The sequence below is a fragment of the Aotus nancymaae genome, unplaced genomic scaffold (genome assembly GCF_030222135.1).
Source record: "Aotus nancymaae isolate 86718 unplaced genomic scaffold, 86718_ANA_hifiasm-v0.15.2.pri h1tg000019l, whole genome shotgun sequence".
Classification (NCBI taxonomy): Eukaryota; Metazoa; Chordata; class Mammalia; order Primates; family Aotidae; genus Aotus; species Aotus nancymaae.
In genome coordinates, this window is record NW_026988431.1 from 31896568 (window position 1) to 31923503 (window position 26936).

Here is a 26936-nt window from a genome sequence, read left to right on the forward strand (position 1 = left end):
CCTGGGCGCCCCCCACAGTCTTCGACTCAGGCGCCAGTCAGGTTGTGGGGTGGGGGCGGCGGAGAGCGCAGGCGCAGAGTCCGCGCCGGCGGCGCCCCTCTCACTCCGCACCTCTCCGAGCAGCGCCCGCCTCGCTTTTCCCTGGCGAGCGCACGCCCGTCTCAGTCGCTTCCCGGGCTCCGTGCGCACCTTCCTCGCCTCAACACGCAGGTAACCGGGCCCCGGGAGCCTGTCGGCGGCGGCGGACTGGGACCTTGACCCTGCCTGCCCGGCCGCCCCCATAGGGGAGTGAGAGCGGACCCCGAACCCCACACACCCGCGTTTAGTTGCTACACCTAAGGGGCAGAGCAGTCTTTTTGGGCGTGGGCCGGGTTGGGGGAGACGCGCCCCGCCCCCTTTGCAGACCTCCGGGTGCTCAGCACAACGCTTGAAAGGCCCCGGGGCCCGCAGTTCTCTTCGCTGCCCTCTGGAGAACCAGGACGAGGGGACGGCTGGGCTACAGCCCTATTTCCCTTTTCTTGCCGCCGTCGCGTGTCTGGGCCCTCCCGCAGCGTCCATGTTAAAGGCAGGAGGCTGTTGCTTTCCTCTCGCCCAGTAGCCTACCCAAGCAAGGGTGAGTCCCTGTGGCGTCATGGGATCAATTTCAAATACAAGTTTTAAAAAAGGCTGGATGGTTTTAGAAATATGGCCAATTTGTATTTTCCATTACTCTCTTGTCTCATGTCCATGACTCTTCAAAGCCAGTCTATGTGCGCTGAGATTTTCGTGGTACATCGACGGTTTGTAGAAATCTTTTCAGAAGGGAAGACGAAGGCCAAGGATTAGTGGAGGAAGGGCCAGGACACGGCCGAGAGTGGCGCCAGAGGCTCAGGGCAAGTCCGCTCAGCCTCCAGCAGCCACAGGAAGGAAAACGCGAATCTTTCCTGACAGTCCTCTGGGCTCTATAAAATTTCTACGCCAAGTGCATCCATTTGGCCTTATTTGAGAGAAGGAGAGGGAAGAAGGGTCGCGCTGGAAGGAGACTCGTTTGGGGGCTGGTGAAGGCTCAACGCGCACCTTCATCTCGGGCCAGGTTTTCTCCCGGCTCCGCGAGGAGCGAGGCGGAAACCTCGCGTCCGAGTGACGACCGAGGGCCCGGAGATAGTAACGCCACGGGCCCAGAGGGCTGGGGGAAGCTCCTGGCGGGGGCGATCTCCCCGGGCTGTTCCGCGGGACTTGGATCAGGCTTGCCCGTGTCCGTGGTGCTGAAGTGTCTCTCGCGCCCTCGTCAACTGACTTCCTGGGCAGCAGCCTGCGTAGCCTTTCTACTCTGCACCTTTGCCAAAAATAGCTCATCTCCACTGCAGGTGGCCAGAGTGGAGCAGGCCCGACACCGAAACCCTTTGCAGACGGGTTGAAGCTGGTTTCCTGAACATAACATGAAAGCGAATGTGGCTTGCCTTGGAGGTACAGATAAGCATATGCATAACAGATTTGATTATCTATGAGAAAGTACACACCATGAGCATAAACAGGAATTCTCAAATATACTTAAGAAAGATACAGGTATGTGTATTTACACACAAACATAACACACATGCGAATGCACTCATCCCTTTTCAAAACCATCATACACTAGAAGCCACACGTTTTTCAGAGCTTTTGTAATCCATCTTTATTTTTTGACACCTCTAGTAAATGTGAGCTCTGCAGAACCATTTATTTTCATAATCATCTGTTCCAAAGGCACAGAGCCTGTGGATTCAAGTGTTTGGTATTTGGCTGAGCAATTAAGTATTTACACTCATTTAAATTCCGGAACAAAGTCTAGGAAGATGTAAAATTGATATTAATACCCAAAAAAATCCTTAAAGGAAGCTTAAGGAAAATGAATTAATGTAAATTTTTGTAAGAACAACTTGTAAATAATCTTATAGAAATTTATAATCTGAAGAACATATGACTAAAATGTATCATAATGCAGACAACTTTAAATATGTTGGTGGTATATGGTTTGTGAAGTTCTTAAAGATTACATTTGTATTTTTCAAAAACATTGGCATTGTTTTTTCCTCAAAAAATATACGCTCATTGTAAAAAATTTAGGTAATAGAGAAATGCATAAACATAGAAAACCACTGTAAACAGATTTTCATTTAAATGAACACACATACATTTTAAATGGACCAATCCTCTATTGGTTGCATTTTTGCTATATAATTTATAATTAATGTCTTTCAAACTAATACATATAAAACTAGGTCATCATTATTAAGGGTTGCATAATATTGATCTGTATGGACAGAATAAGTTATTTAAATAATCCCATAATAACATTTATGTCCAATTTTTTGGTCTTTAAAAAAAATTATTGTGGAAAGAATAAGTAACACGAAATCTGTCTTCTGAACAATTTTTTTTTTTTTTTGAGACAGTATCTGGCTTGTTGCCTAGGCTAGAGTGCAGTGGCGTGATCTTGGCTCACTGCAACCTCTGCCTTCAGATTCAAGTGATTCTCCCGCCTTAGCCTCCCAAGTAGCTGAATTACAGGCACCTGCCACCAAACCCTGCTAATTTTTGTATTTTTAGTAGAAATGGGGTTTCACCGTGTTGACCAAGCTGGTCTTGAACTCCTGACCTCTGGTAATCTGCCTGCCTCAGCCTCCCAAAGTGCTGGGATCACAGGTGTGAGCCACTGTGCCCAGGCTACTCTCTAACTCCATGAGTTCAATTGTTTTGATTTTTAGATCCCACAGATAAGTGAAAACATTAGAAGTTTGTCTTTCTGTGCCTAGCTTATTTCACTTAACATGATGACCTTCAGTTCCATGCATGTTGTTGCACATGACAGGATCTCATTCTTTTGTATAGCTAAATAGTATTCCATTATATATAAGTATATATAAAGAAACTCTGGTTCCTTTATCCATTCATCTGTTGATGGACACTTAGGTTGCTTACAAATGTTGGCTATTGTGAATAGTGCTGCAACAAACATGGGAATGCAGATATCTCTTTGATATACTGATTTCCTTTCTTTTGGTTATATAACCAGCAGTGGGATTGCTGCATTGTATGGTAGCTCTATTTTTAGTTTTTTGAGGCACCTCCAAACTGTTCTTCGTAGTAGTTGTACTAATTAATATTCTCGCCAACAATGTATGAAGGTTCCCTTTCTCCACATCCTTGCCAGCATTTGTTATTGCCTGGCTTTTGGATAAAAGCCATTTTAACTGGAGTGGGATGATATGATGATATCTTATTGTAGTTTTGATTTGCATTTCTTTGATGATCAATGATGTTGAGTACTTTTTCTTTTTTTCCTGAATGGAGTCTCACTCTGCCACCTAGGCTGCAGTGCAGTGGTGTGATCTCGGCTCACTGCAGTCTCTGCCTCCTGGGTTCAAGCTATTCTCCTGCCTCAGCCTCCCGAGTAGCTGGGACTACAGTTGCCCGCCACCATGTCCGGCTAATTTTTGTATTTTTAGTAGAGATGGCGTTTCACCATACTGGCCAGGCTACTCGAACTCCTGACCTTGTGATCCTCCCACCTTGGCCTCCTGATGTGCTAGGATTATAGGCATAAGCCACCATGCTCAACAGTTGAGCATCTTTTCATATATCTGTTTGCTATTTGTATATCTTCTTTTGAGAAATGTTTATTCAGATCTTTTGCCCATTTAAAACTTAGATTATTATTTTTCTTATAGAGTTGTTTGCCGTTCCTTATATATTCTGGTTATTAATCCCTTGTCAGATGGGTAGTTTGCAAATATTTTCTCCCTTTCTGTGGGTTGCCTTTTCACTTTGTTGACTGTTTCTTTTGCTGTGCAGAAGCTTTTAAACTTGATGTGATCCCATTTATTTTTGCTTTGGTTGCCTGTGCTGATGGGTTTTACTCAAGAAATTTTTGCCCAGACAAATGTCCTGGAGAGTTTCCCCAAGTTTTCTTGTAGTAGTTTTATAGTTTGAGGGCTTATATTTAAGTCTTTATTCCATTTTAATTTGATTTTTCTATGTGGTGAGTGGTAGGGGTCTAGTTTATTATTCTGCTTATGGATATTGTTTTCCCAGTATCATTTATTGAAGAGACTGTCCTTTCTTGCTCTGTTGCCCAGACTGGAGTGCAGTGGCATGATCTCAGCTCACTGCAACCTCCGCCTCCAAGGTTCAAGCAATTTTCCTGCCTCAGCCTCCCAAGTAGCTGAGACTACAGGTGCCCCCCACCATGCCCGACTGATTTTTGTATTTTTAGTAGAGACAGGGTTTCACCATATTGGCCAGACTGGTCTCAAACTCCTGACCTCAGGTGCTCCACCTGCCTCGGCCTCCCAAAGTGCTGGGATTGCAGGCATGAGCCACCATGTCTGGCTGAATGACTGCTTTAATGGATTGTTGAATTTGATTTGCTAGTATTTTGTTGAGGGTTTTTGCATCAATATTCATTAGAGATATTGGCCTGTAGTTTTCTTTCTTTGATGTGTCTTTGTCTAGTGTTTGTATCAGAGTAATACTGGCCTCACAGAGTGAGTTTGGAAGAATTCCCTGCTCCTCTATTTTTAGGAACACTTTGAGTAGGATTAGTATTAATTCTTCCTTAAATGTTTGGTAGAATTCAGCAGTGAAGCCATCAGGTCCTGGACTTTTTTTTTAATGGGGAGGAAAAGAACTTTAGAATTCAGTAAACTTGCAGGATACAAAATCAACATACAAAAATCAGTAACATTTTATTATGACTTTGATCTTGAGGCTTGTTATTGGTCTATCTAGGTTTAAATTTCTTCATGGTTCAATCTTGGCAGTTTATATGTATCTAGCATTTTATCCATTTCCTCTAGATTTTGAGCATATAATTGCTCATAGTAGCCACTAATGATCCTTTGAATTTCTGTGGTATCAGTTGTAATGTCTCTTCTTTTCGTCTCTAATTTTATTTTAGTTTTTTGAGATATGGGCTCTCTGTCACCCAGGCTGGAGTGCAGTGGTGCGATCTTGGCTCACTGCAATCTCTGCCTCCCCTGGCTTAAGCAGTCCTCCCACTCAGCTTCCCAAGTAGCTGGGACCAGCACCACCACACCTGGCTAATTTTTTATGTTTTCAGTAGAGATGAAGTTTCACCATGTTGCCTAGGCTGATCTCAAACTCCTGAGCTCAAGTGCCTGTCTCACCCTCCCAAAGTGCTGGGATTATAGGCATGAGCCACCTTATCCAGCTGCCTCTTGATTTTATTTATTTGGGTCTTCTCTCTTTTTCTTTGTCTAGCTAAAGATTTGTCAACTTTGTGTATGTTTTCAAAAAACCAACTTTTTGTTTCAGTGACCTTTTGTATTGTTTTCTTCATTTCAGTTTTATTTATTTCTGCTCTAATCTTTATTATTTATTTTCTTCTACTAATTTTGTTTTTCTTTTAAATGAGTCTTGCTGTGTCATGCAGGCCGGAATGCAGGGGCATGATCACAGCTCATTACAGCCTCAACCTCCTGGTGCCCAAGTGATCCTCCTACCTCATACTCCCGAGTAGCTGGGACTACAGGTGTGTACCACCATGCCTGGCTAAGTTTTGTATTTTTTATAAGGGATGGCGTTTTGCCATGTTGCCCAAGCTGGTCTCAAACTCCTGGGCTCAAGCGATCTGCCGGCCTCAGCCTCTCAAATTGCTGGCCTCTTCTACTAATTTTGGGTTTGGTTTGCTCTTGCTTTTCTAATTCTTTCAGATGTGCTATCAGATTATGTATTTGAAGTTTTTCCTCTTTTTTGATGTAGGCACTTATACCCATAAGTTTCCGTCTTAGTACTGCTTTCACTGTATCTCATAGATTTTGGCATGTTGTGTTTCCATTATCGTTTGTTTCATGAAATTTGTCAGTTTCCTTCTTAATTTCTTCTTTGACCTATTGGTCATTCAGGAGCGTATTGTTTAATTTCCATGTGTTTGTATAGTTTCAAAAATTCCTCTTGTTATATTGATTTCTAGTTTTATTCCCTTGTTTAGGGTTTTTTTTTTTATGTTTTAAGATTTGTTTTGTGACCTAATATGTGGTTTATCCTTGAGAATGATCCATGTGCTGAGGAGAAGAATGTGTATTCTGCAGCAGCTGGATTAAATGTTCTGTGAATATATATTAGGTCCATTTGTTCTATATTGCAGATTAAGTCCAATGTTTCTTTGTTGATTTTCTGCTGGACAATCTGTCCAATGCTGAAAGTGGGGTGTTGAAGTCTCCAGCTATTATTATATTGAAGTCTCTCTCTTTAGGTCTAAGGTTTAATGTATATATCTGGGTGCTACAGCACTGGTTGCATATATATTTATAGCTGTTATATCCTCTTGAAGAATTGACCCCCTTATTATTATTATATAATGACCTTCTTTGTCTCTTCTTACAGTTTTTGTCTTGAAATCTATTTTGTCTGATATAAGAATAGCTACTCCTGTTCTTTTTTGGTTTTCATTGTCATGGAATATCTTTTTCCATCCCTTTATTTTAGGTCTATGTGTATCTTTATAGGTTAAATGTGTTTCTTGTAGGAAACAGATTGCTTTTTAATTCATTCAGCCACTCTATGCCTTTTGATTGGAGAATTTAGTCTATTTACATTCAGTATTACCGATAATGAAGGACTTCTGCCATTTTGTTATTTGTTTTCTGGTTGTTTTTTGGTCTTCTCTCTCTTTTTTTTAATCTTCCTTCTTGTCTTTTAGTTAAGGTGATTTTCTCTGGTGGTATGATTTAATTTCTTGCTCTGTGTGTGTGTTTGTATCTGTTGTATGTTTTTTGATTTGAGGTTACCATGAGGCTTACAAATACTGTCTTACAACCCATTATTTTAAACTGATGACAACAAAGATTGTATAAACAAACAAGCAAAAAGAAAACGAATAAAAACTCTACACTTTAACTTTATCCCTCTGCTTTTTTATTTTTTGTTGCTTCTCTTTATGTCTATTGTACTATGTCTTGAAAAGTTGTAGTTATTTGTGATTGGTTTATCATTTAGTTGTTCTACATAAGAGTAGTTTACACACCACAAATTATAGTGTTATAATATTCTATGTTTTTCTGTGTGCTTACTATTACCAGTGAGTTTTGTATCTTTAGGTGATTTCTTATTGCTTATTAATATTCTTTTCTTTCAGATTGAAGAGCTCCCTTTAGCATTTCTTGTAGACAAGGTCTGGTGTTAATAAAATCTCTCACTTTTGTTTGGGAAACTATTTCTCCTTCATGCTTGAAGGATATTTTTACCAGCTATACTACTCTAAGGGAAATGTCCCCCCACCAACCCCCGGCACTTTAAATATGTCATGCCATTATCTCCTGGCTTGTAAGGTTTCCACTGAAAAATTTACTGGCAGACATATTGGAGCTCCATTATATGTTATGTGTTTGTTTTCTCTTGCTGCTTTTAGGATCCTTTCTTTACCCTTGACCTTTGGGAGTTTGATTATTAAGTGCGTAGTCTTAATAATCACACTTGAGGTAGTCTTCTTTGGGTTAAACCTGCTTGGTGTTCTAAAGTCTTCTTGTATTTGAATGTTGAGATCTTTCTCTAGGTTTGGGAACTTCTCTTATATTATCCCTTTGAATAAACTTTCTACCTCTATCTCTTCCTCCATCTCCTCTTTAAGGCCAATAGCTCTTAGATTTGCCCTTTTGAGGCTGTTTTCTAGATTTTGTAGACATACATCTTATTTATTTTTTCTTTTCGCTCTTCTGACAGTGTTATTTTCTTTTCTTTTTTTTGGACAGTATATTTTCAAATAGCCTGTCTTTGATCTCAGTAAATTTTTCTTCTGCTTTATCAATTCTGCTATTAAGAGACTCTCATGCATTCTTCAGTAAGCCAATTGCATTTTTCAACTCCAGAATTTCTGTGAATTATTTTAATATCTTTGTTAAATTTATCTGATAGAATTCTGAATTAGTTCTCTGTGTTATCTTGAATACTTTCAGTTTCCTCAAAACAGCTGTTTTGAATTCTCCGTCTGAAAGGTCATATATTTCTGTTTCTGCAGGATTAGTCCTTGGTGTCTTATTTAGTTCATTTGGTGAGGTCATGTTTTCCTGGATGATCTTGATGCTTGTAGATGTTTGTTGGTGTCTGGACATTGAAGAGTTAGATATTTAGTGTAGTCTTTGCAGTCTGGGCTTCTTTGTGCCTGTCTTTTTTTGGAAGGGCTTTTCAGATATTTGAAGGGACTTGGGCCCCAAGCCCAATCACGCTGTGGTTCTTGCAGACTTGTAGAGGTACTGCTTTGGTGGTCTTGGATAAGATCTGGAGAATCTTTGGATTACCAGGCAGAGAGACTCTTGTTCTCTTCTGTTACTTTCTCCAAAACAAATGTAGTCTCTCTCTCTCTCTCTCTCTCTGCTGAGCTTCCTCGCTTCCTCCCCACCACTGCCTCATCTCTGGATGCTGAGCTTCCCCCCGCCCCATGCTGAGCTTCCTGGAGCTGGGGGTGGGGTAACGTAAGCACCTCTGGGACTGTGCTGTGTCAGACAGACCTGAAGTCAGCATAGCATTGGGTCTTGCCCAAGGCCTGCTGTAACCACTACCTGGCTACCACCTATGTTCACTCAAGGCCCTAGGGCTTTACAATCAGCAGGTGGTAAAGCTTACCAGGTTTATATCCTTCCATTTTAGGGCAGCAAGGTCCCCCAGGTAAGTCCAGAGATTTCTTCCTCTGGACCAAAACTTTATTTTGCCCTATTAATGTTAATATACATAAATAATTTTTAAAATTTGGTACCTGTACAACTTAACACGTGTTAAATTGTCTGTCTACCCCAGGTTCTCTTATAATTGTTACTGTAGTAGAAGTATTATTTAAAAAAAATTTTTAGTAGAGACAGGCCCAGGCTGGTCTCAAACTCCGGGCCTTAAGTAATCCTCTCACCTCAGCCTCCCAAAGTGTTGGGATTACAGGCATGCGCCATTGTGCCCAGCCTGTAGTAGAATTTTATATGTTCAATCGGCATATATAATATTTTATGTGCACTTAACACTATTTCATAGTTATAACTACATATGAATTCAATCCACATACCTGCCATCTTTACTAAAGTTTACTTAATCATTTTCTGACTGTATAAAATCACTTGCTTTGTATCTCTCTTTTATTTTTTTTATTTTTTATTTTTTTTTTTTTTGAGACAGGTTTTGCTCTTGTTACCCAGGCTGGAGTGCAATGGCACGATCTGGCTCACTGCAACCTCCGCCTCCTGGGTTCAAGCAATTCTCCTGCCTCAGCCTCCTGAGTAGCTGGGACTACAGGCATGCGCCACCATGCCCAGCTAATTTTTGTATTTTTAGTAGAGATGGGGTTTCACCTTGTTGACCAGGATGGTCTCGATCTCTTGACCTCGTGATCCACCCACCTCGGCCTCCCAAAGTGCTGGAATTACAGGTGTGAGTCACCGCGCCCGGCCTCTCTCTTTTATTTAAGGCCCCAAAGTATCAGCAACTTTACTGAACTCTTTAGGAACTCAGTGAAGGAAAGGAAAAATATTAGGTGATCTAATTTCTCATTTATTTTGCCTCTGGTTTCTGTGTAACTCTGGCTGGCCACTGTTCTAAATGGAAGTGAAGATCCTGAAAATGAATGAGGCTGCTGAGGAGGGTGGTAGACAACAGCCAGATACTCACATTGCATTTTGGATTCCCTTACTTTAGAGTTAGGAGATACAGGGTAGAGTTAGGTTGCAGAATTTTGACTACCAAAGCTCTGCACCACAACTAATTAGATCCAGAATTAGAGGTGCCTGGCTAAGAAGGTGACTTTCTCCAAAGCATGTCAGGTAAGCCAGAGGACGCATTCATTCTCCCAGCATTTTTTGAGTCTTATACTGAGCTAAGAGTTGGAGATACTAAAAAGAAAGATAAAGACATAATGCCTTTTCTTGCAGTGGTAACACTTTATCAGGGGCTACTGGTACATAGGCACCTCACAATGGTACAGTATGTCAAGGATGATGACAGAGCCCTGTAGAAAGTGCTCTAGAAACCAGAGAATGAACAGATTGTTCAGTAAGAGGTTTTTCAAGTAGGTCACCAGAAAGGTTGTAGGCACGTGGGTGGGAATTTGCCAGAGATTGCTTTACTGGGCAGTAAGTAGCTGATAATCTCCAGTTGTAAACGAATGGCCTGGAAGGTGACACCCTGGGTTTGAAGCCTGGCTAAACTATTTTTAGCATCTTGGTAAGCTTGGGCAAGTCACCAAACCTTGCTGAGCTTCACTTAATTTTTTTTAAAAAAAGGAGGAGTAATACTAGTACCCGCCTTGTTGGACTTGTGGGTTTAAGTGAGATAATACATGTAAAGTGCTTGATATTAGCCTGGTGAATAGTAGTCTAGTCTTTTTTATTTTTGCCTGTTTAAAGAATTGCATGTAAATCACTCTGCACAAATAATTATTGTTCCTGTTGTCAAAGCTCTCAAGGGTTAAAAGACAGTATAAACTCTTTGTGTCTTCAGCATTTGTGTAGTAATTCTTCTAATCTAGAAGTTTCTCTTTTAGTGTAGTTTAAATCTCAAACTGCTCCTTTTTACCAATTCTCCTGTATCCCAAAATAAATTAGTTCTAGGCTGAAATTGTCATTACTTTTGCTTTGTTCTCTCATATTATGATGTTAAAGCAAATCTGTAGTTAATTGTATAATTTCATTTATTTAATGTGCATAGTACTTGCTGTGTCTGCTTTGTGCCACTTATTACCATATATCTTTTCTTACCCATTAACATATAAGTTCCTTAAGAGAAAGCTTATGTCTTCTTAGCCTTGTCTCTCATAATGTCTTCGCATTGGTACCTTCCACATCATAGGCACTCATAAATTCTGACTGAGTGAAGGAATAATCATGAATGCTTGAGATTGCCAGATAGCTGATGTGATCTCAGACTGCCTTCATAGAAACAAAATCCTCGGAATAGGACAAAGTATAGAAACTGAGGAGAGGGGTTGAGATTGTCAGGACTGAAAACCATGATTATACGTGGAATAATTGAAAACAGATGGGATATTCAGTTTGGAGAAGAGGAAACTTACAGTAGGAGAACTTAGATGAGGAGGGCAGGAAATAGTAGTTCCTGTTATTGAAATTTTGTCATGTAGAAGAGGGAATCAATTTGTGACCTCAGAAGACATGTATAGTAGCAGCCTCTGGAAATTATCATGGAGAAAGATTTTGACACATTGTTTAACAGTAACTTTCTAACAATCAGGATGACTTTCAATTGGCTGTTCTGAGAAGGAATGTTTCCAGTCATTGTAGGTGGTCAATCAGAAACTGAACTATTTGATGCTATAGAGCAGTGATCCCCAACCTTTTTGGCACCAGAGACTGGTTTCATGAAGACAGTTTTTCCACGAAGGAGTGGGGGTGGGGAGGATTTTCACAAATGGTTTCAGAATTAAACTGTTCCACCTCAGATCATTGGGCATTAGAGTGTAACAAGGAACATGCAACCTAAATACCTCACATGCACAGTTAACAGTAGGGTTTGTGCTCCTATGAGAATATAATGCTGATGCTGATCTGACAGGAGGTGGAGCTCAGGTGGTAATGCTCTCTCGCCCTCCACTCACCTCCTGTTGGGTGGCCTAGTTCCTAACAGGCCACAGACCAGTACTAGTTTATGCCTTGGAGGTTGGGGACCCCTGCTGTAAAGAGAGGATGTACTTACTCTCAAAGGAAATGGAGTAGATGATACCCAAAATCTTTTAAACTCCCATGGTCTTTAATTATATGTATTATAATATATATTAACATATATATTTAATAAAGGTTAACCATATACAATGCTATTGTATATGGTTACTATACCATATATAATACAATAGCATTGTATATGATTAACCTTTATTAAATAGATGTTAACACATGTATGTATTGCATATTCTCATTATCACCATATTGCCTAATTTAATGAAAGGTAAAAATGGCTTTTTAAAAATTTGATCATGGATTATTTAAAAACTAACATGTCTTTTGGTTAGGGACACTAGTGTATAAAACATTATTGTATATGAACACTGTTTAACTGCAATAAACAAATTTACATTGTTAGCATGTCAAATGCAAGTAAATACTATTTTAATTTCTTTGTTAAATCTAAAAGGAGAAAACAAGTAAGTGACCCAGAGTCAACTTGTCCCAATTCAGATGAATTGTATGTTTATTATTTATTTATTTTTGAGCCGGAATTTCACTCTTGTGGCTGATCCTGGAGTACAATGGCATGATCTTGGCTTACTGCAACCTCTGCCTCCTGGGTTCAAGCAATTCTCATGCCTTAGCCTCCTGAGTAGCTGAGATTACAGGCACCTGCCACCATGCCCTGCTAATTTTTGTATTTTTAGCAGAGACGGAGTTTCACCATGTTGGCCAGGCTGATCTTGAATTCCTGATCTCAGGTGATCCGCTAGCCTTGGCCTCCCAAAGTGCTGGGATTACAGGTGTGAGCCACTATGCCTGGCTGAATTGTGTGTTTAAAATTCAGGACTTCATCCCACTACCACCATTGTGTCACTATCACTAGCATTGCTAACATATATCTAGCATTTACTATATGTCTTGCTCTGTTCTAACCATAGCACACATATTAATTCATGTACTTCTTCCCAAAATCCAATTAGTTAAATACTGTTATTGCCATTTTCTTAACTTTTTATTTTGAAATAATTTCAAACTTACATATAAGTTGCAAATATAGTACAGCAAACTCCTGGTTAAGAATAACTCTTAATATTCTTCACGCAAGTTTCTACAATTGTAAACTTTTTACATTTGTTTTGCTATTCATTCTTTTTCTGAACCAATTGAAGGTAAGTTGCAGAGGTGATATCCAATTATCCCTGACTACTTAAGTGTTTTCCTTTAAGGCAAGGACCCTCTCCTGCATAACCACAGTATTATCACCAAAGTCAGAAATTTTACATTGATATAATTCTACTATTTAATCCACAGACCACATTCAAAATTTGTCATTTGTCCTAACGATTTCTTCTTTGGAAAAATATTTCTTACTTTTGGTCTAGAATCAAAGTCAGGATTATGAATTGCATTTAGTTGTTATGTCTCTTTAATTTGTGACACTTCCTCAATCCTTCCTTGTCTTTAGTGACCTTGACATTTTTGAGTTCAGGCCTTTTTCTTTTTTTCTTTTTTTTTTTGTAGAGTTCCTCATTTTAGATTTGTCTGATTTTTCTTCATGATTAGATTCAGGTGATACATTTTTTTTGACAGGAATGTGCTAGAAGTGAAATTGTATTCTTCCAAGTGTATCATATTAAAAAGCACACAATATTGGTTTGTCTTTTTGCTGGTGATGTTACCTTTGATGGCTTAAGGTGATAATTTCTCAACTGTTATGTTCTCTTTCCCTTTGAATTAATAAGTATTTTGTAGGGGGACACTTTGAGGCTATGTAAACATCCTGTTTCTCAACAAACTTTCACACACTTATTTTATGATTCTTGCGTAAATTGTTACTAGGATGATTGCCAAATTGTAGTTTTTCCAATTACAACGTTAGTTTTCCATTTACTAGTTGGATTCTATTGTACAGAAGTTTTTTCTTCTCCCTTCTTATTTATTTCCATTAGCATGGACTTGTGGGTTTCTATTTTATCCAATAGATTAGAAGCCATTACTATCGCTATTGGTTTTGATGCTGAAATTGGTCCAGTTCTGGCCATTAGTATACCCTTCAGGCTGGTTACTGTGTCCTTTTGACATCTCTGTATCATTCTGAGAATACTTCCTTTGGGGTGCCAGAGGTTTCAGACTCATCTGGCACTTTTTCTGCCACAATCATTGTAGTTATTTCATCAGCTGTTTCTCCACTGAGCTCTGGTTTCTTTTACTTGAGAATGCATTTTTAGAACCAAGATCTGAATGCTAGGTGTGGGCATTGCTACTGGAGTGTTATTGTTTTTAGGCCATTTTAGCAGATGAAACTAAGAAATACACACACACACACACCCACCCCTATATCTATTTATATATCTTTCCATCTATTTATATTAAAACTCACGCATTTACTCCATCTCTACCTCTATTCCAACACTACAGGGTTCATTCTATCTAGTCTTCACCCTTACTCTTTTTCTAACTTCCTTCTCTCTTGGTAAAAAAAATTTGGCTTCCATTATCCTCGATATATTTAACTATTTACTCATTCTTCTTTTATGTAACCAATCTCCTGACCTCACAGGCCACCCCCTTGGCCCCAGTTCTTCCTCAGAACCAGGCCTGGTTATCCCACCAGTCTCTTCCCAACATAAATTAAACAACTAGAAAGTTGTGGAGCAGAAATTCAATCCTCAGAGGTGTAATTACTTGAGAGAGAGTCCTTATATTAGGTCTTCAACACCAATGGCGTTGATTTGTGAAACGGCTTTTATGAAAACACCCATGGAAAAAGGTCCTTGGGCTAACGAGATGAACATTTATCCAGGCAGAGTGTCAGTGCCAGAGATGTGCCTTCCATAAGAAACTTGGGAACATGAAGCCAAATGCTACTACCTGCCAAGAACCACAGAAAGGGGATTCTCCAGAATTGGTGAGGTTCAGACACCAGTCAGCCAGCACTACCAGTGCCGTAAATATCCCACTGTGTTTTATCATATCAAAGAGTACATATCATTAAGATGTAAACATATTACTGTGCTGCATTTCTATATAGGGAAAAATTGCTTTTATTATAGCTTCTTAGATTGAAATTCTAGGAGATGGATGATGGTGTTTCCTATTTCAGTGCTGACTTCATTTCCTGGTTCAGAAGATCAGAAATCTGTTCATGTTTTAGAGAACAGCATGAGGTCCATCTGTTCAGGTCAGATTTTTCCACATTAACATAGAGATTTATGGGGTGGTAACTTACGTAAGAAAAGCCAAAGGTAATTATATTCTTTACTGCCATTTGGAACCTACATTATGTTTTTGGTTAGTCATGAAAATATGCTAGTATATATCTACACACACACACACACACACAGAATTAATTCTTTCAAACACTGTGATAAAGGCATCCTCTTCAGTTTGTGGAATATTTCACCTCTGTTTTGATTTAGGCACCAGACACCATCCATTCAAATTTTCTCTGTAATATGGTCTGTTTATCTACAGTTTTCCTTCCAACAGAAGGCACAGAAATACAAGAGTTACAGTTGGCTTCGTGGGTGACTAGTTTAGTGTGACTGAAATACAGAGTAATGATTTTTTTTCTTCCAATGAAAATAGCTTGTTTTTCTTTTTCTGATTTTAAAGGAAATATATACTTACATAAAAAATAAACAGAAAAGAGAGAAAATACTGAATAATTGAATTTCTGCGATTTACAAGTATAAACAGAATCATATAATAAATACTCATTGTCATCTTTCTTTTTATTCAGTAATATGACATGAAGATTTTCTTATGTCAATATATACACATAAAAATTATCCTTTTAGATGGCTGCATAATATTATATTAATAATTTCCAGTTTTTCATTATGTAAAGCCATGATGAATATTCTTGCATGTACATCTTTATATACTTTACAGGTGATCTTCTTAGGATATATTCCTGAAAATAGCATTACTGGGTCAAAGAGTTCACATAATTTAAATTTTGACACGTTGCTGGTAAAATTAACTCTCTTTTTTTTTTGAGGCAAGGTCTTGCTCTTTGCCCCGGGCCGGAGTGCAGTGGTACAATCTTGGCTCACTGCAATCTCTGCTTCCTGGCTCAAGCAATCCTCCAGCCTCAGCCTAATGGGAGCCTGTAGCTGATCCCACAGGCAGGAGTGACCATGCCCAGCTAGTTTTTGTGTTTTTTGTAGAGATAGGTTTTTGCCATATTGCCCAGGCTGGTCTTGATCTCCTGAGCTGAAAGCGATCTGCCTCCCAATGTGTTAGGATTACAGGTGTGAGCCACCGTGCCTGGCCATAAAATTAACTCTTGATGATACGAATTGCGCTATGTGTATTCTTTATATATAATGTCCCTGTCAGTGACAGAACTTGGTAAAATCTCTTTTCAACTTTGCAGTAGCATTTATATATATGTACACATATATATACACACATATATAATGTACACACACGTGTGCTTGTGCATGCACATTCTCCTACAGACATTAAAGGAGGGCAGTGATTTTAATAAATCTAAGTGTGCTACTTAACCAATCAAGTGTTGTCAGGTTTTATTCAAAATTTGACATACGGTTTGGTCTGAAACAATGGCATTTAGTAACCATTTCTTATCTTATGTTGATTTTAATGAAATATGGTATATAGGAAGAGGTGACTGAGTTGTAAGTTTACTGAGTGATGTGTATAGTGTGAAGAAGCAATGGTGTCAATAGTATGAAGAATCAGTTATGATTAAACCAAACCAAATTTGTAAAAGTTTGAACTGATTCATTTGGTATATTTTTAAGTTTTGACCTCAAGAAGGAGTTCAGGCTTGGCTTTTTTTGTGGATAAATAGCAGCAAAAACAGGACAAATGTGAGCAGGTGGTGCAAGTAGCGTTTGAAGGATTTGATAGTAGCTTCTGTTGATCCTGGGGTGTTCCTTTTTTGATCAGGAACTGGTGCATATCCTGGGTGGTTGGAAGGCTTCTTTGAACTCAGCTGGGCTGCTTGATGATCTCTCAAGAGAGTTAGGTAAATTACAAACAACCGAGAAGTACAACTATAACATGCATATTGGAACAGCCCAGTAATTTTACATTTAATTAGCATCTAACCTAATTGAGTATTTAACTGTTTAAATAGAAAAAAAAAAAAATCCTGGAAATAGAAAAGGATCATTTTATTCCTGCTTCTCCCCCTTCTAGTGATGGCTCCTTTCTACACTTAACAGCGTCACCCAGGACAGCTGAATTTAAAGCTGCTGACTCACAGCAAGGTGATTCTGCCTTTTTTTTTTTAAAATTTATTTAACAGAAGGATAGTTAAGTGGTAGATAATAAATATGTGTTCATTGAGAATGGCATATTTTATGCAAATTGATAAATCCACTGATTCAAAGATTAGAAAGGCTCTTTCCTGGAAAGGGAAGTGTCGATTATAAATGGTGAAAGATTTTCGTACTTGCATTCTAGCAAGTTCTTAGCTGCCAGCCAACACATTCATCACCATGTGCCAGAATGGATTTTAAAATGTCACAACACAAATTGCTCTGCTCCAAATCAGACACCATCACCGGCACACGAGCCAAACCAACCTGCTTGTTTAAAAGTGCCACATAAATTTTTTTTCCAACCTCATTTAACCTTTTCCTTTCCTGGTGTGCATGGTTCATTGTAGCCTCCTAAAGTCATGAACCATGACTGAGTAGAGAGGGGCCAGGCTTCTCCCTTTGACTTTGTCTATACAGCAACTAACTGTCCCAGGTGCTTTCAAATTTATGACGAGACTAAATGTTTAGCCCAGGTGTAACCAAACTGATAACTCTCACTCCTGCCTCTTTTTTTCCCTATACCTTCTGCTGTTATTTATTTCTTTTGTTTTTCTCATTCTTTTCCCTCCGAGCCAGCTGTTGACTCCTAGCAGCTACTGCATAGCTGATAGGTCCCTCACTATTCCTTCCCTAATTTTCTGCTTTAGAACTGTCAGCAGAGTGTCCAGCTCAAACTTGGGCTAGCTTTCCTGTTTGATGCTTCTCCTTCCAGCCTCTACCTCAATACCATCAGATCTCTCTTCTTCCCTCCCCTCATCTCCAAGTCCCTTAGCTGTAATTTCTCCCCTCCTGTAAGCCAGACTGACACAGCCCAGCAAAATCCTCAGGTCTGTCTACCATTCTCCTATAGCCTAGCTCAGCCCAACATTTCTTAGTCTCCTTAGATCACATTCTGCCTTGCTCCTCCCAACGTGGCCCACTCTGGAATCCAGTATCCATTACTTTTCCTAGTCCAACTAAGCAGCCTTCATCCCCAACCTAACTGGTTGGGGGGACTGCCACATCTTCAGCTTCATTGTATCTTCCCTCTTGGGAAGCTTCTGCTTTTCAGCCCCAAATAAGGATTCTCTTGTACCCAGGTAGCCCTCTCTTTTAAGCTGATTTTGGCTAGCATGCCAAAGAGTTTATCATTCAGCCTAACGTGCCCTGAATTTTTTCTAGCCTGAAATGAGTGAGCTGTTATCCACTTCTGGCACTCTAGTGCCTCTGTTAGTACTGCAGGGAGTCATCCTCACAGAGGGTATCAGCACTGACCTGTCGTCACCAGAAAGGCAGAGTGATGAAGATAAATTTGGACTGTGATTCATCCATATTCTACCCCTGGTTGTTGCCCCTCTTCTTTCTTTTCTTCCTCTTCCTCCTCTCCCCTTTCCTCCCCTCCTCTCCCCTCCCCTCTCTTTCCTTCCTTCCTTTCCCTGTTTCTTTCTTTCTTTTTCTCTCTCCTTCCTTGCCTCCCTCCCCCTTTCCCTTCCCCTCCCTCCCTTTCTTTCTTTTCTTTTCTCTTCCCCTTCCCTTTCCCCTTCCCTTCCCTCTTTCATTCTTTGTTTCCTTTTTCTTTCTTTTCTTTCAACAGAGTCTCGCTCCATCATCCAGGCTGGAGTGCAGTGGTGTGATCTCGGCTCACTGCAACCTCTGCCTCCATGGTTCAAGTGATTCTCCTGCCTCAGCCCCCCGGTAGCTGGGACTACAGGTGCATACCACCACGCCTAGCTAATTATTTTTTCTTTTTCTTTTTCTTTTTTTTTTTTTGAGACAAAGTCTCTCTCTGTCGCCAGGCTGGAGTGCAGTGGCATGATGTCGGCTAGCTGCAATCTCTGCCTCCCAGGTTCAAGCAGTTCTCTGGCCTCAGCCTCCCAAGTAGCTGGGATTATAGGCATGCACCACCATGTCCAGCTAAGTTTTGTATTTTTAGTAGAGATGGGGTTTCACCATGTTAGCCAGGATGGTCTCGATCTTTTGACCTCATGATCCACCCACCTCGGCCTCCCAAAGTATGAGATTACAGGCATGAGCCACTGTACCCGGACCTTTTCTTTTCTTACTTTCTTCTTCTTCTTTTTTTTTTTTTTTTGCGATGAGATCTCACTCTGTTGCCCAGGCTGGAATGTAGTGATGCACTTTTTTTTTTTGGAGACAGGGTTTCACCATTTTGCCCATGCTGGTCTCAAACTCCTGAGCTCAAAGTGATCTGCCCGGTTCAGCCTCCCAAAGTGCTGGGATTGCAGGCATGAGCCACCATACCCAGCCCCTCCCCTGATTCTTCAAAGCAAGAGGATGCATTTGGAAGATGGTTGGCAGGGTCAGGAAAACAGTCAGTGGCTATGGAAACAAAAGTTAGCTGTTGCGATAGTAATACAGAGCTGCACCCTATCTAAAGGATGGACACATCACCAAAACTAGATTCTGGAATGTAACAAACTTGTCATTCCTCAGACTCTCAAAGTAAATTTTTTTCTCAAGAACAAGAAGCTCATGGATAGAATGAAGGACTTCCTATCCTACTAATTTTTGAGCCAGACATCAGTTTTCCATTGTCTCAAAATAAAAAAAAGAAGTAAAGAAAACAAATTTGTTGGCTGGGCGTGGTGGCTCACGCCTGTAATCCCAGCACTTTGAGAGGCCCAGGCCAACTGATTGCTTGAGGCTGCAAGTTTGAGACCAGCCAGACCAACATGGCAAAATCCAATCTCTACACAAAATACAAAAATTAGCTGGGCATTGTGGCTTACACCTGTAGTGACTCACAGCTGAGGCTGATGCATGAGAATTGCTTGAACCTGGGAGGTGGAGGTTGCAGTGAATGGAGAGGGCACCACTGCACTCCAGTCTGGGCAACAGAGCAAGACTGTCTCAAAAAAAAAAAAAAGACAAAACATGCCTTTATGTACATTTAATGGAAAAACTTCAAAACTGTTATCTGTTATTTTCAAATATGTGGCTTTTCCTGGGATTGTTACGAATCTAACCCTGCATAAGGGTAGTTTGTCATCCCATTTGCCTTTGGCTTTCAGAGGGCTGAAGTTAATATCTTCAAAGCCCTTGTTGGGTCCATATTAACTATCCATTAAAAGTGATATTATATAATTTTTAATGACATGGACAATGTTTATAATGTATTGTAAAATGGGAAAGTTATAGGATATAATTGATACTATTTTTGAAAGAAAAATCTTTCTGGAAGGATTAGTAGTTGTCTTTGAATGATAGGATTATGAGTGATTTTTGTTTGCTTTCTCACATTCTAAAAAATTGTGGTATTACAAACATAAATGAAGACATTAGGAAAAAAATTTATTTGGGAGAACAAGACTATTAATTCAGTTTGGGGTTATTGAAGCTGAAATCTATGATTTGAAATGTCTTGGTAGAAGCTGGAAATGAAGAACAGTCAGACTAGCCTAATAGTGGTGTGCAGGAAGGACTGCAAATGGGACATCCAGGCTAGGAAATGGAAGGGTTTGGAGGCACAGGTGATATTTTTTTCATGACTCCTTCCAGCTGAAGCTAGTGCCTTTTAGAAAAGAAAAGAGTAAATAGGAGTAGAACAGTTGGCTCTCCAGATGGTGTCAAAGAACAAAATGAGATATTATTTCTGGGCCATTGTTTAAGATCCTGGAACTGATGAGTTTTTGGTAAGAAATTGGGGAGTCATGAGGACGAAAAAAATTTTTTTCTTTTTTGTTTTTTAAGCAGAGAGGAGAGGAATTATTGGGAAGGAAACAGGAAATTGTTGAAAGGAAGAAAAGAACCAAGTGAAAAAATAAAAGTCTAAAAGAAATAATATTATTATAGAAGATACCCAGTGTTTCATAAAGTTGTTATAGGTAAAAGGAAGCCAAATTTATTGCTAACATTTATTGAGAGTTTACTATATGCCAGCACTGTGGCAGATTCTTTATTTGCATTATTTTATTTAATTCTTATAGTAAGCTCAATTTTGTTTCCCACTCGACATTATATAGTGGACATCTTTTTATTTTTTTTATTTTTTTTGTCTGTAGGGACATCTTTTCATGTCAATACAGTCTTTGTTGTCTTTTTTTTGAGACAGAGTCTCATTCTGTCACCCAGGCTGGAGTACAGTGGTACAGTCTTGGCTCACTGCAACCTCTGTTTCCTGGATTCAAGTGTTTTTGTGTTTCAGCGTCCTGAGTAGCTGGGATTACAGACATATACCACCAGGCCTGGCTAAACTTTTTATTTTTAGCAGAGATGGCGTTTCACCATGTTGGCCAGGCTGGTCTCAAACTCCTGGCCTCAAGTGATCTGTCTGCCTCAGCCTCCCACAGTGCTGGGAGTACAGGTGTGAGCCACCATGCCTATGTTGTCATTTTTAGTAGACAGATAGCATAGTTTTCCATTGTATGAATGTTCATCGTAGTAAGCTACAGTGAACTTTCCTGTATGTATATTTTTCTCACATTTTTTGGTATATTCTTTTTCATAAGTAACAGATAAACATTTTAATTCCAATTTTTTGACAATATTACAATTCAAAACTAAAAATGTAAAAAAATACATAACAGTAAGGTTTTCTTCCAGTCTTGTCCCCTCTGTCACCTGAACCACTATTAGTTTCCTTGGTATCTTTACATAATTTCTTTGTTATGTAAGCAAATATAAATATGCATTCTTATTCTCCCCCGCTTTTTGTTTACACAGAATGTAAAAAGCATCTTGTGATCATCTCTTTAGCATAAAATCTTAGAAGTGGTATTGCTGAATAGATGGTAGTTAAAATCTTAATACATATGGCCCGACTGCTCACGAGAGAGGTTGTATAATTTAACCTTTCTACCAAAAATGCGTGAATGTTACTAAATTCATTTTATTTATGTTCTAATTTCAGTGTATCTTTATATCTCAAAGCTTATGGGGAGTCCAGAATGAATGTTTAAAAACCACTATAATTTATAATATAAGGTGAATTCTGGTATTACACAGAATTGATTATACAAAATTCTTTGAACTTATTTATAACTATGACATAGACAAATGGACCTAATGAGAAGGAAAGATTTGACCTAAGTTGTTATTTATTTTTCTGTGTTTTGCTTGTTGGATAAGTAGAGAAACAGGTAGGAATGAAAACATGGAAAAATCTGTTTGTGGTGTAAAAATAGAAAATAGAGCTGAATGAAACAAAAAGTAAGTGATGAGAAATGAGGACAGACTTAAGATGAGAGTGAAAAAAGGGTAAACAATTCCAGTAGGTACAATACATCTGATAAGGCATATTGTCAGATCATCTCTTTCTATTTTTTTTCCCAGATTCCTGTTACAGTCTCTACTTTCTATCATTGAATTGTTGGACATGATTATAATAGAAATTAAATTTTCAATGAAATGAATGTGTCTTGTCATTTGTCTTTTTTTTTCTTTAAATAGAATTGATTATCTGAAGAAATGGATATGTCTCCCTCCAAAAAATATCCAGTTAAAAAACGGGTGAAAATACATCCCAACACAGTGATGGTGAAATATACTTCTCATTATCCCCAGCCTGGGGATGATGGATATGAAGAAATCAATGAAGACTATGGAAATTTTATGGAAGAAAATCCAAAGAAAGGTCTGCTGAGTGAAATGAAAAGAAAAGGAAGAACTTTCTTTGGAACCATGGATACCCTACCTCCACCAACAGAAGACCCAATGGTCAATGAGATTGGACAGTTCCAGAGCTTTGCAGAAAAAAATATTTTTCAATCCCGAAAAATGTGGATAGTGCTGTTTGGATCTGCTTTGGCTCATGGATGTGTAGCTCTTATCACTAGGCTTGTTTCCGATCGTTCTAAAGTTCCATCTCTAGAACTGATTTTTATCCGTTCTGTTTTGCAGGTCTTATCTGTGTTAGTTGTGTGTTACTATCAGGAGGACCCCTTTGGACCCAGTGGATACAGATTACGACTCTTCTTTTATGGTGTATGCAATGTCATTTCTATCACCTGTGCTTATACATCATTTTCAATAGTTCCTCCCAGCAACGGGACCACTATGTGGAGAGCCACAACCACAGTCTTCAGTGCCATTTTGGCTTTTCTACTTGTAGATGAGAAAATGGCTTATGTTGACGTGGCTACAGTTGTTTGCAGCATCTTAGGTGTTTGTCTTGTCATGATCCCCAACATTGTTGATGAAGACAATTCTTTGTTAAATGCCTGGAAAGAAGCCTTTGGGTACACCATGACTGTGATGGCTGGACTGACTACTGCTCTTTCTATGATAGTATATAGATCCATCAGGGAGAAGATCAGCATGTGGACTGCACTGTTTACCTTTGGTTGGACTGGGACGATCTGGGGAATATCTACTATGTTTGTTCTTCAGGAACCCATCATTCCATTAGATGGAGAAACCTGGAGTTATCTCATTGCTATATGTGTCTGTTCTACTGCAGCATTCTTAGGAGTGTATTATGCCTTGGACAAATTCCATCCAGCTTTGGTTAGCACAGTACAACATTTGGAGATTGTGGTAGCTATGGTCTTGCAGCTTCTCGTGCTGCACATATTTCCTAGTGTCTATGATGTTTTTGGAGGGGTAATCATTATGATTAGTGTTTTTGTCCTTGCTGGCTATAAACTTTACTGGAGAAATTTAAGAAGGCAGGACTACCAGGAAATATTAGATTCTCCCATTAAATGAATACCTGATTATTATCATCTCATTAATGTTCAGTTATTAATATGTATACTGCCATTTAAATGTTTACCTATTAATGTCTTTTGTGTTATATAACTGTGAGTGCTATACAATATATATAGAAATGCAGAAAAGTTATTCTAGTCTAATATATTCAAATACAAATATTAAATAGATGAAATATGTCATGAATTTGGTATCTTTATTGATATTTATAGGTGTCTTTCCAGGCAAATTGTAGTAGAATGTTAACTGCTATCACTGAAGAATAGAAGATTCAAAGAAATGACCCCTTTCAGATGCAACTGAAGTTCAAAAATTAGAAAAATGTCCATGCCCAATGTTCTACAAATCTTCAACAAAACTCCTACATTTGTGAAAAATACACTATAAGGTGAGATGTTGAACACCAAACCCTGTTTTGTCATCTACTTGCATTAGAAAACTAGAAGTCATAGGGCTGGGTCAGGGAGCCTGAGCCTAGGGCAAGAAAAGAGGAAACGAGGGAAAAGAAGTGGTTTTTTAATGACAATGGGTGGTTATCCAAAGTTAGAATAAGTTACCCTTATTATGGCCACAGTAGGTGATACATAGGAAATAGAAATAGGGAGAAGTGTGGATTCTTGCCAGCCTTTCCTAGCCCATGCCACTTTGAACCTGATGGTCAGATACCTAATGTTGGGGTAGGGTCTGCTTATCCTCAGTTATGTGGATCTCTTCCAAGGCTGACCTTGTTTATGATTTTGTGGCAAGTATATGTGTGAGCTGCAGTAAAGGTACTCCTTACTCCTGAAAAAGGCACCAACAGTAATCATAGTATAGCAGAAAATTGACATGGTATCCTGAGATTCTTGTCAAAAAGGTCTAAAAGTTTGTAAAAGCATATATGATGGCATTAAGTCTAATTTTGGCCATTCTTACCAATTTAGCACAAACAAACAAATGATATGGTACTGGTTATTAAACTATTGTCTCAGGTTCACATTCCCCCTTCTATACTTTCCTCTGTAATGCTATGGCTCAAACCCTGCAGACTACATTTTTTCTATACCAGCTGGTGTCTCACTAGATTCCATCAATAAAGGGCATTAGAGGGAGACTGGAAGGCAGAAGGGAAGAGGTGACTTCCTCCTTTCCATTTGTTTGCAGTTTCTGTCACTGTCATCCCAGCAACAAGCAAGAGCCCTTTGCTCCAGCAGCAGCAATTGATTTCAGCCTTGAGCTTCTTTTGACATCCTCCCTACCCACAACTAGCCTTCTCTGAAGTAGTAGGACCAGCCAGACAGCATCCTCTCAAGGGTCTGAGCAATAGCTCACCCAGGTTATTTGTCTGAGTTTCTGAGACCTGATAGTCCACCTTGATTCCCCCTTTTCACTAGATCTAGCATTGGTAGCTGCTCCCTGCAGTTATCACCTCTGGGTGACCTCAGTGTTCCCTTTTTGCTTTTTCAGTCAATGAAAACACAATACTAAATCCACTCTGTAGTAATATCTTCTAATTTTTGATTTCCTAATATATCTCCAAACCTTCCCCAAAGGAATCCATAGCTATCAGCAGGCTACTGTGCTTTGGGAAAATGTCAACATTTAGATTTTTCAGGGATTATTAGACAGTGGCCCTTAATAGGAATTATGCAAACTAAAACACAGAAAAAGATTAGGAAAAAAAGAATGAACAAAGCCTGAATGACCCATACTAAGTATGGAGAAGTCTAGCATGAGTGTAATTGCAGTCCCAGAAGAAGAAGAGAAACAAAGAATGGGACAGAAAAAAACCTTTGAATAAATACTGGACAAAAGACAGAACAGAGTGAGCTCCGTCTGAAAAAGATCAAAAACAATGTAACAATACTCAATCTAGAAATCAAATTTAGGCTGGGTGTGGTGGCTTATGCCTGTATTCCCGGCTATTTAGAAGGGAAGCCAAGGTGGGAAGATGGCTTGAGGCCAGGAGTTTGAGGCTGCAGCAAGTAATGATCATGTCACTGCACTCCAGCTTGGGTGAGAGAAGGAGACTCTGTCTCTAAATAAAAATAAATTACATTTGGTTACCAGGGTCCATTACTTTCTATACTTCAGCGTTGAGCCTGTGATCAGTTATGTCTTGCTGATTGGTAGATAGGACTTTTTTGGGGAGGTCATAAACATTCCTTCCTGACAGTAATGCTAAACTATTCTCTGTTCTGTAACATTTTTTTTTTCCCCTTGGGTGCCAAATTTCTTTATTTGAAGGATGGTACAAATCAAAGAACTTAAGTGGATGTTTTGATACAACTTACAGAAAAGGTAAAGGAAACCCCAACATGCATGCATTGCCTTGGTGACCAGGGAAGTCACCCCATGACTATGGGGAAATCAGTCTAAGACTTAGCTTTCATTATCATTGTCTCCCAGGATGTGCTTGTCAAAGAGATACTCTGCCAAGCCAGATTCAGGTGCTCCCATCTTTTGCAAGTTGGTCACGTGGTCACCCAATTCTTTGATGGATTTCACCTGCTCATTCAGGTAATGTGTCTCAATGAAGTCACACAAATGGAGGCCATTTTTGTCAGTGGCCAGTTTGTGCAGTTCCAGTAGTGACTGATTCATATTTTTTTTCCCAAATGTAATGCACACTCCATTGCATTCAGCCCGCTCTCCCAGTCATCATGGTCTGGTTTCTTGATATCCTGAAGGAAGATTCGGACACTTCGTTGGTTCTGCAGCTTCATCACTTTCTCAGCGTGTTCCCTCTCCTCATCAGATTGGTGAAGAAAGTATTTGGCAAAGTTCTTCAAAGCTACATTATCAAAAGTAGTAAGATATGACAGGCAGACGTAAGAGGCATAGAGTTCCAGGTTGATCTGGCGGTTGATGGCGGCTTCTGAGTCCTGGTGGTAGTTCTGCCGCACCTGCCAGGCGGACGCGGTCGTCATGGCGGCGGCTGTGCGGTGCTAGAGCGGTGACTGGGGCCTTGGGGCAGTCCGAAGGCGTGGTGAGGAGGTGAGGGAGGGCTGGCTATGGGCGGCCGGCCGGGGTGGGGGACGAGCGCCGGGTTCCGTCCAAGCACTATTGAAGCAAGAAACGGCGGCGTCTCTCTCTGTTTTTTTTTTTTTTTTTTTTTGAGACAGTCTCACTCTGTTGCTCAGACTAGAGTGCAAGTGCAGTGTCGCCCAGGCTAGAGTGCAAGTGCACTGCACCTTCACCTCCGGGTTCAAGCAATTCTCTGCCTCAGCCTCCCTAGTAGCTGGGGTTACAGGTGCCTGCCACCACGCCTGGCTAATTTTCGTATTTTTTAGTGAGACAGGGTTTCACCATGTTGGCCAGGCTGGTTTTGAACTCCTGACCTTGTGATCCACCTGCTTAGCCTCCCAAAGTGCTG

At 39.7% G+C, this 26936-nt stretch overlaps 1 protein-coding gene and 2 pseudogenes across 8 annotated transcripts; 1 reads left to right on the forward strand and 2 right to left on the reverse strand.

Annotated features, from left to right (window-relative positions):
• The window catches only part of LOC105716536 (polyribonucleotide 5'-hydroxyl-kinase Clp1-like), a 38731-nt pseudogene extending 37957 nt beyond the window's left edge, over positions 1-774 (reverse strand).
• SLC35G2 (solute carrier family 35 member G2) lies at positions 114-23763 on the forward strand. Of its 8 annotated transcripts, XM_064378725.1 has the most exons (5): positions 124-210; positions 1347-1446; positions 14740-14817; positions 16809-16879; positions 22322-23763. In XM_064378725.1, the coding sequence occupies exon 5, from the start codon at positions 22340-22342 to the stop codon at positions 23576-23578; it is 1239 nt and encodes a 412-aa protein (XP_064234795.1). In that variant the 5' UTR covers positions 124-210; positions 1347-1446; positions 14740-14817; positions 16809-16879; positions 22322-22339; the 3' UTR covers positions 23579-23763. The 8 variants fall into 8 exon arrangements, with proteins under 8 accessions (XP_064234797.1, XP_064234795.1, XP_064234796.1 ...); XM_064378726.1 differs by lacking the exon at positions 14740-14817; XM_064378724.1 differs by lacking the exons at positions 14740-14817; positions 16809-16879 and adding an exon at positions 18507-18623.
• LOC135275879 (ferritin heavy chain-like) lies at positions 21896-26674 on the reverse strand (annotated as a pseudogene).
• Between the last annotated feature and the right edge of the window lie 262 nt (positions 26675-26936).

Bases quoted from the DNA above. Each gene is read 5' to 3' on its own strand.
- SLC35G2 (XM_064378727.1), top strand. From the start codon at position 22,340: ATGGATATGTCTCCCTCCAAAAAATATCCAGTTAAAAAACGGGTGAAA.